The sequence below is a fragment of the Epinephelus lanceolatus genome, chromosome 6 (assembly GCF_041903045.1).
Source record: "Epinephelus lanceolatus isolate andai-2023 chromosome 6, ASM4190304v1, whole genome shotgun sequence".
Lineage (NCBI taxonomy): Eukaryota > Metazoa > Chordata > Actinopteri > Perciformes > Serranidae > Epinephelus > Epinephelus lanceolatus.
The window spans coordinates 29995305-30007842 of NC_135739.1; the positions used below are offsets into that span (position 1 = coordinate 29995305).

Genomic DNA, 12538 nt, shown 5'->3' on the forward strand with positions numbered 1-12538 from the left:
GCCTGCTTGATTGAGATTATTTTCTGGGATGGATTCAGTACATGGGGAAAACTGCACATGCATAAGGTACTCCATACAGCTACACCTCACACGCTGTTGCTTATATCTTTAGCGTTATAATCCCTCCCCACATTTTAAGCTTCGAGACCCTGTAGATATACAGTACAAAAACAGCCGGACATACCATACTAAGTTACATAGCCACTTATTTAAGGCCACTTTAACATGTAGTTTATGAGAAATCATGCATTGTTTTTCCTTACCTTCAAAACCCTTGCACAAAGCATAGGAAGCACTTAGAGAATTTAACTGTTTATAGATAAATAGACTATATTTATGCAGCACTTTTTAAAACTAAGTTACAAAGTGCTTTCCATGGTTGAAGCAGAATTTAACATTTCAAGTCTGCAATGAGGCAAATAAAGTCAGAAAATTAAGAATAATACACACGTAAAAAAATAATAAAATACCCAACATTAATAGAAGATAAAAACAACAATTGTAATGATAAATCAGAGAAGACATGTTAGAAATAAAACACTATGCTAGCATCAATAAAAGAAGTGGTTTTTTTTTAAAGGGATAACTTTTGAGAAGGGATTTGAAAGATGTCACTGGTTCTGCAAAATTGTTCATTTCCATCTATCTTTCTATCTTAATCCCATCAGCTACAAACGTTTCATCCCAGAATCACTGAACCGCAACATCAAGCAGCGCAACTTCCTGACACGCATCCGCATCAACAACGTCTTCAAGAAATTCCTCAGCGAATTCAACCGCCGCACAATGAAGGACAGCAACATCACGCCGTATGATCTGAAGATCAAGTACCTGGCTACACTGGAGGGCCTGACCAGTGGCCTAGGCAGTGAGGTGTTTGAGCCCGTCTCTCTCAGCGTGATGCAGGAAGGAGATCTCTGCAATGGAGGTTACTATGGTAAGAATTCAGGAAGATGATAAGGGGATGCCCATGACTTAAAGTTCTCAAGCACCATGTCAGATTAGTGGCTTGTAACAGGTTTGAGATGTAGTTTTACTAGTATTACAGGAGATTATAGATACTTTAGAAAGAGAACTATTTGTTTGTCAAGATAATCCCTGTGGGAGTTGCTTTAATGACTAACTCTTGAGAGAGAGACAAGTAATATCATTATTATTGCTATTCAAATTATTAAGCATGATGAGAAAAAGATAGGTTGCTACTCTCCCACAAATTAATATCATAATTTCTCCGTTGCAATATTTTAATCAGCTGCACTGGATTCTAGTGGTTACGTGACAGTGGTTAGTTTGGTGTGTTTACATGCAGAGTATCTGTGGTGCTCTGCCCACACTTCTGACAAAAAAAAAGACAGGTTGTTGACATCAAAGTATACCCTAAAACATTGCGTGACTTTGTGCAGATGGTGAAAACCAAAAGTGAAAGGAACAAGATGTTTACATGTCACATTAACCCACTTATCACAGGGTAGACCAGACCCTGGATGATTCTAACCAATGTGTGAAATTATAAAGCACTGATGCAGAGCTGGATGGTTTGAGCAACCTGGTTAAGAGCAGGTGTAAACATATAGTAGCCGTAAAACATTTCCATGGCTTCACTAATCCCTGCATAATCACTGAAAGATTTTCCAAAAACAATACTGAGAAACCAGTTATTTAACATATAAATGTTTTTCTTTTTGTTTACAATGCATGTGCTCTATATCTGCAGTATTTAAATATTTTGGCTGCATGTGTAACTGCTGCGATATAATGTATGTTTGCTCTTTTCAGGGTACTACAACCAGAATCAAGGGCAGAGCCAGAGTCAGAACATAGAGACTAGCCATGACATGCAGGTCCTGGTTACTGGTACCACTGGCATTTCTTGGAGGAAGAAGCCCGCTGCAGTGAGTCAAACTATGTGTGAAGAACACTGTGATAGTTTTTCTAATGTTGGATTAACTAGCACTAACAAACAGTTGTCAAACATCAAAAAAGAAAAACATATTCCTTGTTGAGTAGCTCCAACAGAACATATTTCTACATGAAAAATTATGATTTAAGTTGGATAAAGTCACCAGAATATTGGCATTAGAGAAGGTTATTTTAGTGTGTGTGTGAGTGTTATGTATGCGAAGATCAATATGAAGTCACTAAATTAGAAGTTCCAAGTCCCTATAGGCATAAAATAAGAATATTTTACAGAAAAGAAAGTCAACTAGTGCCTTCTTTTTTATGTTTGTAGTTCCTATTCGCTAATTTTTTAACACTTCAACTTTAAGTTTTCCATTTTTATGCACACAGAACTGAAATATGTTCAATCAAACCACTCAACAAATGAGATGATGAGATGTCATAGTGGACACATTTCCTATCATTTTGATATTGAGTGTGAATTACTTTGGAAATTAATAAGCACTTGCGGTGACTTGACTTGTCCAAATGTGATGGTACTGTATATTATCTGGGACAAACCTTGCACAGGTCATAACAGTATTTTTAGATGGCAGTGTTTAACATTGTTTAAAAATACTGCTGGTTTATTTTTTTATATCATGGTTTGTGTGTTTATATCTGTTTGTATTTCTTTAAAATAGCCACCTGTGATCACCAAGGAAAAAAACAAGTCAAAGAAGAACAAGCAGGATGGCAAACAGAAAAATGACAAAAAGAAAGAAGCAAGCGAAGACTGGGAGGTGTTCTGCGACTTCCACGAGATCACACACGCTGTCATCAAGGAGTCGACGGTCACCATCTACAGACAGGACAACAAGAGGATGGTGAGGCAAACAATTCAAAGAGCGCTGCGTTTCGGTGGGATTGACCTCCATTGTTGTCACTTAGACATCCAAATCTGTTTTCATTGACCTCAGTTGTAGTTCATATGTTTATTATATACAGTTGTCAGTAACAACATGTCACTGCACGGTGGAATAGTGTCACACTATGATGGAAGCTGTAAACAAACTGTGTTTACAGTAAATATTCTATAATGTTGTCTTTGAGTATCCAAAAACAGGTTTCTTCTAACAATTTCTTAATTCATTCATATTAACACCAGAATTTGCCATCATTGTTCCATTATTTTTTTCTTTAACAGCATTTCTACGCAGCATGGAATTTGATTTTAGTCATTTCCAGGTCTGGATAAATATGAAAAAAAGAAAAGCGAGTATGGCACAATATTTATTTCAAGACTGTTGCCAGTATTCAGATTTCTAAAATATAAAAGCAATAAGCTGGACTTTTGAAACTGAAAATGTGTAGGAACCTGCCAAAGTTTTGGTATTTATGAATTCAGTTTTAAAAAATAAATTATTCTTGTGGCTTTGCTGTTTAAGCGCCCTCAGGTCTACATGTTAAAGTCAATACCATTGTGATGAGTCTTAGCACAGTCATAATAGGATCACTTGTTCTTGCATATTTTAACAACTTGGACAACTGCTTTGACTTGTTTCCATAGTTAATGTGACGAACGGCTTCATTTGTGTTGATACTTTTGTTTCTGCCTTCCTCTTGCCTGATGGTTTCAGCCGTGACTAATGGTGATATCATGCTTCATCATGATGATAGATTTGGAGTTTTGTAATACACCACTGCTCCTTTAGATAGCTCTCTGGAGTACAGTGGCTTTCTAATAGCTCCTATTCTAATCACCTCCTCTTCCTTCTCTTTATCGCTCTCTCCTCGTATCTTCTCTTTTCAGGAGCTGCAAATGCCTTCCAGGAATGAGGCTCTGTCTTTCGCAGCCCTCGTGGACGGGTACTTCAGGCTGACAGTGGATGCTCATCACTTCCTGTGCAAGGAGGTGGCCCCTGCTTCAGTGGTGCACAATACCAAAAACAGCTGCCATGGACCTATCTGGTTAGTACTTGTAGTTTTATTGGTGTAAATGTGTGTGTAAGCATGTGCCTGTTTCCTCACAAAGTGTTACTGGACACAGGCAGTCTTATTACACATATTAGTCATTAACCATCTGTCAGTGACCCTGATTAGTATTTAACCCACACCATCCTTGTCTATTATAAGAGCCAATCCGCCCTGCCTGATCCACAAACTTAGTAATCAATTAACCGAACCTCACCTGCGAACAGGCAAATGGGAGCTGAAATTATTTCCCGCTGGCTATATTATATGTCATTTTCAGTAAATATCACAATATAAAATGTGTGTTTTCTGTTGAAAAAGTACAGATGTAGTAAGATAGCAAGTCCTCATGCATCTTTTAACTGATTACATCTGAAGCATGATCTCGAGCAAACAACTGATACATGTCCCACCTGGTTTGTTTACATGAGCGCACAGCTGATAGGTACAGTGGTTTCTTTTCCTTATGTAATATATGTGTATATTTAACAACTCAGAGACACCTGTTTGATTGCTGTTAGGACACAGTATTAGGCCTACATATTCTCCAATGGAAATATTTTTACCGGACACAATAAGCAGAGGGATTTAAATACATCCGACTTAACCATATTTTCATGGTTAAAAAAAAAAAAAAAATTGTAACTCTGACTGCAGAAGCGCTGATGATAAAGCTGCTTGCTGTGTGTGCTTGAAAGAGACAGAGACCGAGGGACGTACAGAGACAGAAAGAAGTAAGGAGAAGGTGGAAGGTGGACTATTGCACATTGCTTTGCCACGCAATGACCTGCCCACCCGAAACCTGCTATATTTTCAAACAAGCTTACTCGAACCGCCTAACCCGTGGGTCGCTTGACCCCTGGATCACTGCTTGAGAGATAATCCACTGCTTTTTAAAGTCAGTCTAAATTAAGGTTTTGTAAGAAAGGCTCATCTTGTTTATCAACCTTTCCATTTTTACAGTTTGAAGTTTATCCAAATTTAGATTTTGTTGCTGCTCGTGGCTAATTAGGGCAGTTTGGTTGTTCTATATTTCTATAGTATTCATTTTCAGAAAATTTTAGTCACACAAAATGAAGCAATAGCAGGTAAACAGATAACTTTATTCATCTGTAGACGGGAAACTGGTTTGGTCACCAATGTACAGCTCACAACGGACCACAAACACCGTGAAAGAAAATAAAACTACAAATATAACATTAATTCTTGCATTGAATGCATTTCTTGTATTTAGGTCTTTTTTCTAACTTACAACTTTTGGTCTACTTTTGATTGAACCTCTCCATTTCCTGTGTTTTCCCCTCTCCAGCACAGAGTATGCCATCCACAAGCTGCGTCAGGAGGGCAACGAGGAGGGCACCTACATCCTGCGCTGGAGCTGCACTGACTACCAGTACATCATCATCACGGTGGTCTGCACCGAGGTAGTGTCGCCTTAATTCATTAGATGTTGGGAAGCTGTATTTTATTTATATCCTGCAGTGAAATCAGCAGTTGACAAATAAGCCCCATGAATTGTTTTACAGCTACCCCATACTTGTTGGACTCATAGTGGGTAATAATTAGTAAATTATAGTTGTTACATGTGTTAGAAGGATACGTGTTTCTATAGCCAAAAATTAATGAAATTGAACTAAAATATTATTTCAGAGAAAACCCAAACTTGACAAGGTGGTGTGGCTGTTGAGAAACTAAAGAAGAAAAAAACTCTTCCTAGTTCTGTTGTAATCACTTTCATAAGATACATTTTTTTGTTGCAATCAAAAACTTGTAGTGTCGGTCCTGTTTTGTAAACCACAACCGGAATCAAGACTACTCCCATCTTAGTTGTGTGTCAACTGAATATCTGCAGGCCTCTCTGCATTAAAATGTCTTAGAGAAAAACATAGTGTCAGGCCATGTCATGTTGTGTAGGTTCTTCATTAACCCGAGTGAATGACACACGTAGACACACAGAATCACTAAACCAAATATTTTCAGTTCATTTTATATTATATTACAGGATGCTTAAATTAAAACAGGTCACTTCAGTGTACCTCAGCCTTATGAGTCAATATGGGAGGGAACACAGACACAAACACACACACACACACACACACACACACACATTCATTCAGACATTTAGAGCTGACCCAGTGGGTTATCTTAACCACTGTTTACAGTCACAGTTCATATGAGGACTAAGTAAATGTTAATGGCTTACAGTAGTGACACATCTCTGTGGTGTTTACATGTGTCCATAGAACTTAAATAGAACTATATAAACCATCATTCAGTTTGCAAAGTACATTTTTTGCATGTCAGTGGCAGTATTCCAGTGTCTACTGTTCACTCTTGCCCTTTACTTCCTGTATTACCATTTGCCCTCCAGGGACAAACATATGGTTGAAGTTGAAGTTAAACCTTCTTGACCAATTAAAAACTCTCTCTTTCTGCATCCAGATTGACCTGAAGGAGTCTCGCCCTGTGCGTCAGTATAAGAACTTCCAGATTGAGGTGGGCTCAGATGGGTTCCGCCTTTACGGCACTGAGACTCTTCGTCCCAATCTTGCTGAGCTGCTGGAGCACCTGGAGGGCCAAAACCTCCGCACCGACAACCTCCAGTTCCAGCTGCTGCGCTGCTGCCCTCCACAGCCTAGAGGTAGGCTTAATACTGTCACAGGCCTAGAACGTGACATGGTGATCAACTCAAAGGCAAATGCACCCAACACACAATACCAAAATAAGAGGGGAAGCACACAGTACTACAAATTCATGAATGTTGAAACGACTCAACTTAGACCTACATTTTCAAGTAACCCTTGCTTTTAAGGAACTTCAAATAACTAAATACAAAATGGCTGACTCTAAAATGTACAATATGCATTCCTATTCGGTTTGTTTTTTTGTATTCCCCTACAGCAGTTACACCAAATAATATTAATCTAACAATAGAGAAAATAGTGAAAGACCATTGTGAATCCAAGCAGAAAAGTATTTTTAAGACCTTTATATATATATGTGTATGTATATGTATATATATATATATATATGTATATATATGTGTGTATATATATATATATATGTGTGTGTGTGTGTGTGTGTGTGTATGTATATGTATATGCGTATATATATATATATATATATACAGTACAGGCCAAAAGTTTGGACACACCTTCTCATTCAATGCGTTTTCTTTATTTTCATGACTATTTACATTGTAGATTCTCACTGAAGGCATCAAAAGTATGAATGAACACATGTGGAGTTACGTACTTAACAAAAGAAGGTGAAATAACTGAAAACATGTTTTATATTCTAGTTTCTTCAAAATAGCCACCCTTTGCTCTGATTACTGCTTTGCACACTCTTGGCATTCTCTCCATGAGCTTCAAGAGGTAGTCACCTGAAATGGTTTCCACTTCACAGGTGTGCCTTATCAGGGTTAATTAGTGGAATTTCTTGCTTTATCAATGGGGTTGGGACCATCAGTTGTGTTGTGCAGAAGTCAGGTTAATACACAGCCGACAGCCCTATTGGACAACTGTTAAAATTCATATTATGGCAAGAACCAATCAGCTAACTAAAGAAAAACGAGTGGCCATCATTACTTTAAGAAATGAAGGTCAGTCAGTCCGGAAAATTGCAAAAACTTTAAATGTGTCCCCAAGTGGAGTCGCAAAAACCATCAAGCGCTACAACGAAACTGGCACACATGAGGACCGACCCAGGAAAGGAAGACCAAGAGTCACCTCTGCTTCTGAGGATAAGTTCATCCGAGTCACCAGCCTCAGAAATGGCAAGTTAACAGCAGCTCAGATCAGAGACCAGATGAATGCCACACAGAGTTCTAGCAGCAGACCCATCTCTAGAACAACTGTTAAGAGGAGACTGCGCGAATCAGGCCTTCATGGTCAAATAGCTGCTAGGAAACCACTGCTAAGGAGAGGCAACAAGCACAAGAGATTTGTTTGGGCCAAGAAACACAAGGAATGGACATTAGACCAGTGGAAATCTGTGCTTTGGTCTGATGAGTCCAAATTTGAGATCTTTGGTTCCAAGCGCCGTGTCTTTGTGAGACGCAGAAAAGGTGAACGGATGGATTCCACATGCCTGGTTCCCACTGTGAAGCATGGAGGAGGAGGTGTGATGGTGTGGGGGTGTTTTGCTGGTGACACTGTTGGGGATTTATTCAAAACTGAAGGCACACTGAACCAGCATGGCTACCACAGCATCCTGCAGCGACATGCCATCCCATCCGGTTTGCGTTTAGTTGGACGATCATTTATTTTTCAACAGGACAATGACCCCAAACACACCTCCAGGCTGTGTAAGGGCTATTTGACCAAGAAGGAGAGTGATGGAGTGCTGCGGCAGATGACCTGGCCTCCACAGTCACCGGACCTGAACCCAATCGAGATGGTTTGGGGTGAGCTGGACCGCAGAGTGAAGGCAAAGGGGCCAACAAGTGCTAAACACCTCTGGGAACTCCTTCAAGACTGTTGGAAAACCATTTCAGGTGACTACCTCTTGAAGCTCATGGAGAGAATGCCAAGAGTGTGCAAAGCAGTAATCAGAGCAAAGGGTGGCTATTTTGAAGAAACTAGTATATAAAACATGTTTTCAGTTATTTCACCTTTTTTTGTTAAGTACATAACTCCACATGTGTTCATTCATAGTTTTGATGCCTTCAGTGAGAATCTACAATGTAAATAGTCATGAAAATAAAGAAAACACATTGAATGAGAAGGTGTGTCCAAACTTTTGGCCTGTACTGTATATATGTATATATAAATGAAAGCTATTTTAAGCACTTGTGGTTCAAGTATCACAAGAAGTGTGATAGATGTGATAAAAGACTCCTGAGAGGTGTGCATGTGGGGGTAAAGAAAACAACCCAGAATGACTGAGAGCCTATGATGAATAGCAGCAGGAATTTAATATATGCCTATGTTACAGTAGACTCATACGAAAAAAAAAAACAGGAAATGTGGATGCTACACACAAATTCAATCTTGAGTAATTTTAAGATAAGATGAGATAAGATATACTTTATTGATTCCCCAGGGGGGAAATTCAAGTATCACAGCAGCACAAGACAAAATCAAAGGACATTAAATAGAATAAGATTAAAGAGAAGAAAAACATGTAAAAATTAAAGATAATAGTAGATAAATAAAAGATAAAATAAAATTGCTACATCAATAAAATTGCTACAACAGATGAATAAAGTGACTACAAAAATGGCAGACAAAGTGTTGAATGACATAAAGTTAGTCAAAATAAGTCACTTCAGAGCTGGATGTTGCTTAAGCCAAACCGCTGTTGTACAGTCTGATGGCGATGGGCACAAAAGAGCGTCTGAATCGTTAAGTTCTGCTCTTGGGTGGGATAATCCGCTGGCTGAATGAGCTGCCCATCAGCCACAGCTCGTCATGCAGAGGGTGATAAGGATTGTCCAGCATTGCACAGATTTTGTCCTTCACCCTCCTCTTAGCCACCGTCTCCAGACTGTCCAGGTCCAGTCCCACCACAGTGCGTGCTTTCCTCACAAGCTTGTTGAGCCTGTTGACCTCACCAGTCTTAACTCCACCCCACCAGCACACTACAGCAAAGAAGAGTGCACTGGCAACCATAGACTGGTAGAAGGTCTTGAGGAGCCCACTATAGACGCCAAATGATCTGAGTCTCCTCAGGAAGAACATCCTGCTCTGTCCTTTCCTATAGAGGGCATCTGTGTTAGTCCAGTCCAGTTTATTGTTGTTGTGGACCCCAAGGTTGCTCCACACGACAAAGCTCTCAATCAGTCCTCTGTACTCCTCCTCATCATCATTGCTGATGCATCCGACTATAGAGGGGTTGTCGGAAAACTTTTGGAGATGGCAGGAACCAGAATTGAACCGGAAATCAGAGGTGTAGAGGGTGAAAAAGAATGGTGCCAGAACAGTTCCTTGGGGCACCCCAGTGTTACTGGACACCACCTCAGATACGCAGCCATCCACCCTGACGTACTGCGGCCGGCCTGTGAGGTAATCCAAAGTCCAGGCAGTGATGTCCGGGTGAAGTTGCATATCCAGCAGCTTGTCTCTCAGGAGGCTGGGTTGAATGCTGTTGAAGGCACTGGAGAAGTCAAAGAACATCACTCTCACAGTGCTTCCAGCACTTTCCAAGTGAGACAGGGCCTTGTGAGTGAGGAAGATGATGGTATCCTCCACACCAGTGTGCTGCTGGTAAGCAAACTGCAGGGGGTTCAGGAAGGCAGAGAGCAGTGGCCTCAGGTGCTGGAGAACAAGCCTCTCAAATGTCTTCATGACGTGACGTTAGCGCCACCGGCCTGTAGTCATTCAGAGTGCTGGGACGTCCTTTCTTAGGTACTGGGACGATGCAGGAGGTCTGCCATAGGTCAGGCACCTTCTTCAACCTCAAAGAGAGGTTAAAGAGGTAAAAGACTACTGGTTTACAGCAAGTTTCTTCATTAATTAATACTGAAATGTCCTTATAAAAGCTATCATGACAGTGTGGTGACATGTTTTCTACCCCCCTGCAGCATGTGCACCCTTTATTTATTATAAATGAAAAAAGCAATCTATTATGATGGCTGTAAAAAGAGCATATTCAGAAAACCATTTTCCTGGTTGTGGTTAAGATTAATTGATACATTGATTCCATGCTCCTCATCACAAGAAGCAACAACACATGCTTAAGAAAAAATGCTTTGAACAGCCTGCAGTGTTCACACATAAATGCTACTGTAGACTGAAAATCCTGCTTGCTCTAGCATCTACCAGTTTCTGCATCCCAAGTCCACACCTTGTGCAGAACAACAGTTCTTTAAGCACTATTATATGCAATGCTGCATCACTGCTTGGTGTGCTAGCACGTACAACAGACCACACCTTACTTTGGTATTGGGTGGGCTCAGAAGTGCAGCAGACTTGAACCTGTCAAACCCTAGAGGTCAGTGAAGCATTGCCTGCGTACAGGATTTAGAGCGTAGTTGCCCTTCACAAAAAGTGTGCATGTATGTGTGTGCATGTGTTTGTGTTTCTGCTAACTGAAGGTAACTGAATCTGGCATGAACAATGTGTGTGTGTGTGTGTGTGTGTGTGTGTGTGTCTTTGTGAAATGGTGTCAAGGAGGAAGAGAGTTGTAAATGTGGGTTTCCGGCGCCAAGCTAGCACTCTTGTGTTTACTTCGCTCAGGGAAAGGTGGAGCCATGTATGCGTGTGTGTGCAAGCATGGATGTTTCGTGCTGTTTATGTTTGTTGGGATTGTGCAGTGTTGATTATTATCATAAGGCACAACTGTTTGGGGTTGGGGGTTTTAGCTTTATCTGCCTTAGAGGAAGATAAAAGACTGGAGTGCTGCGTTGTTGTCCCTGTTAAAATATTAATGATGCATTATACAACGTCCTTGTTTTGACAACAACACACTGGTGTCCCAACATCCCAAGAATATGATGCACACAATTTACTTTTGTTGTTTTAACTGATAATGAATGAAAGGACTGTGTGGCTTGAGCTTGAGCAGGGGTGTATAGCTGTCGCTAGAGTTTGGGTTTTAAACATAAGCAAGTCTGAATGAGATCATGCTGCCTTAGTGTTGATGTAAATAATAAAGGTAAGGCCTGGATTAAGTGAAGGGCTTAAGGACTTTATGCAGAGTAATTCATGGGTGCATGTTGTATTCAAGTTCTGCATAAAAACCCGGATTGCATGTTACGCAACAATGCTCTTAACACTCTTTGACAGTGAATGTAGGGTGATGCTGATGGAGTGCAGATACTTTTTCCCCCTTAAACCACAGTGCACTGGTTTTTGTCACAACATTAGACGCCCACAGACACACACATGCAGACACACACGCACATATAGTACGGCGACAGGCACAGAGACACATTTTCACTTCATCCTCCCACACACAGCTCTGTATATACAAAAAATAGACTGAATCAGTATGGCAACCCGACCTGAATAGCTGCTCACATCATTGCCACATTGACGTAATTGTTGAGAGCTTATTTTACCACATGTAAACACAGTTTTGCCTTCAACACTGAGCACACCAGTATGTATAGAAGCCTCTATACATTTGCAGCATCCGTGGGTGCTGTGACACTTCAACCCAAGTTTACCTCGCGGTGAACATCACACCTGCTTTTATTGTTTCCAGAGTGCATTGTTGTGTGAGTTTTTCAATCAGTCATCTTCTGACAGTGTTACAATAGCATGACCTTCACAACAAAACAAGCAGGCATCACATTTTCTGTGAGGGAAAAAACAATTGTCAATTTTCTGCGGCTTGATTTTGACAAAGAAGAAAAAAACACTTTTCAAACTTTGGAAAACTTGTGAAAAAGTATACACAACTTTATACAGAAATCCTGTGTGTGTGTTTGTGTTTGTGTTTGTGTTGCAGAGATTTCTAACCTGCTGGTGGTCACTAAAGACAGAGCGCCGACCCCTCCGACACCTATGCAGGACAGTCAGCTCAGCTTCCATCGCATTCTTAAGGAGGAGATTGAACAGGTACACCTTCTTATATTTATGTCTGTCTCCTATGTTGTTATAGTAATACAGTTGAGTTATAGGATGTATGGACATGTAAAGATGCAAATAAATAATGAAAAAATAAGTCCACACAATGTATTACATTTTCTTATGATTCAGTTAGAGCTTCCAGTGATCTGCATGTTGTATATGTAAAT

At 40.2% G+C, this 12538-nt stretch overlaps 1 protein-coding gene across 1 annotated transcript in view; it reads left to right on the forward strand.

Annotated features, from left to right (window-relative positions):
- The window catches only part of jak1 (Janus kinase 1), a 46584-nt gene that overhangs the window by 15048 nt on the left and 18998 nt on the right, over nucleotides 1-12538 (forward strand). Inside the window, exons 6-12 of the mRNA XM_033622133.2 lie at nucleotides 669-937; nucleotides 1777-1892; nucleotides 2583-2765; nucleotides 3692-3849; nucleotides 5162-5276; nucleotides 6295-6493; nucleotides 12250-12359. Of these exons, the coding sequence (XP_033478024.1) occupies nucleotides 669-937; nucleotides 1777-1892; nucleotides 2583-2765; nucleotides 3692-3849; nucleotides 5162-5276; nucleotides 6295-6493; nucleotides 12250-12359 (1150 nt within the window). The remainder of the gene's footprint in view (nucleotides 1-668; nucleotides 938-1776; nucleotides 1893-2582; nucleotides 2766-3691; nucleotides 3850-5161; nucleotides 5277-6294; nucleotides 6494-12249; nucleotides 12360-12538) is intronic.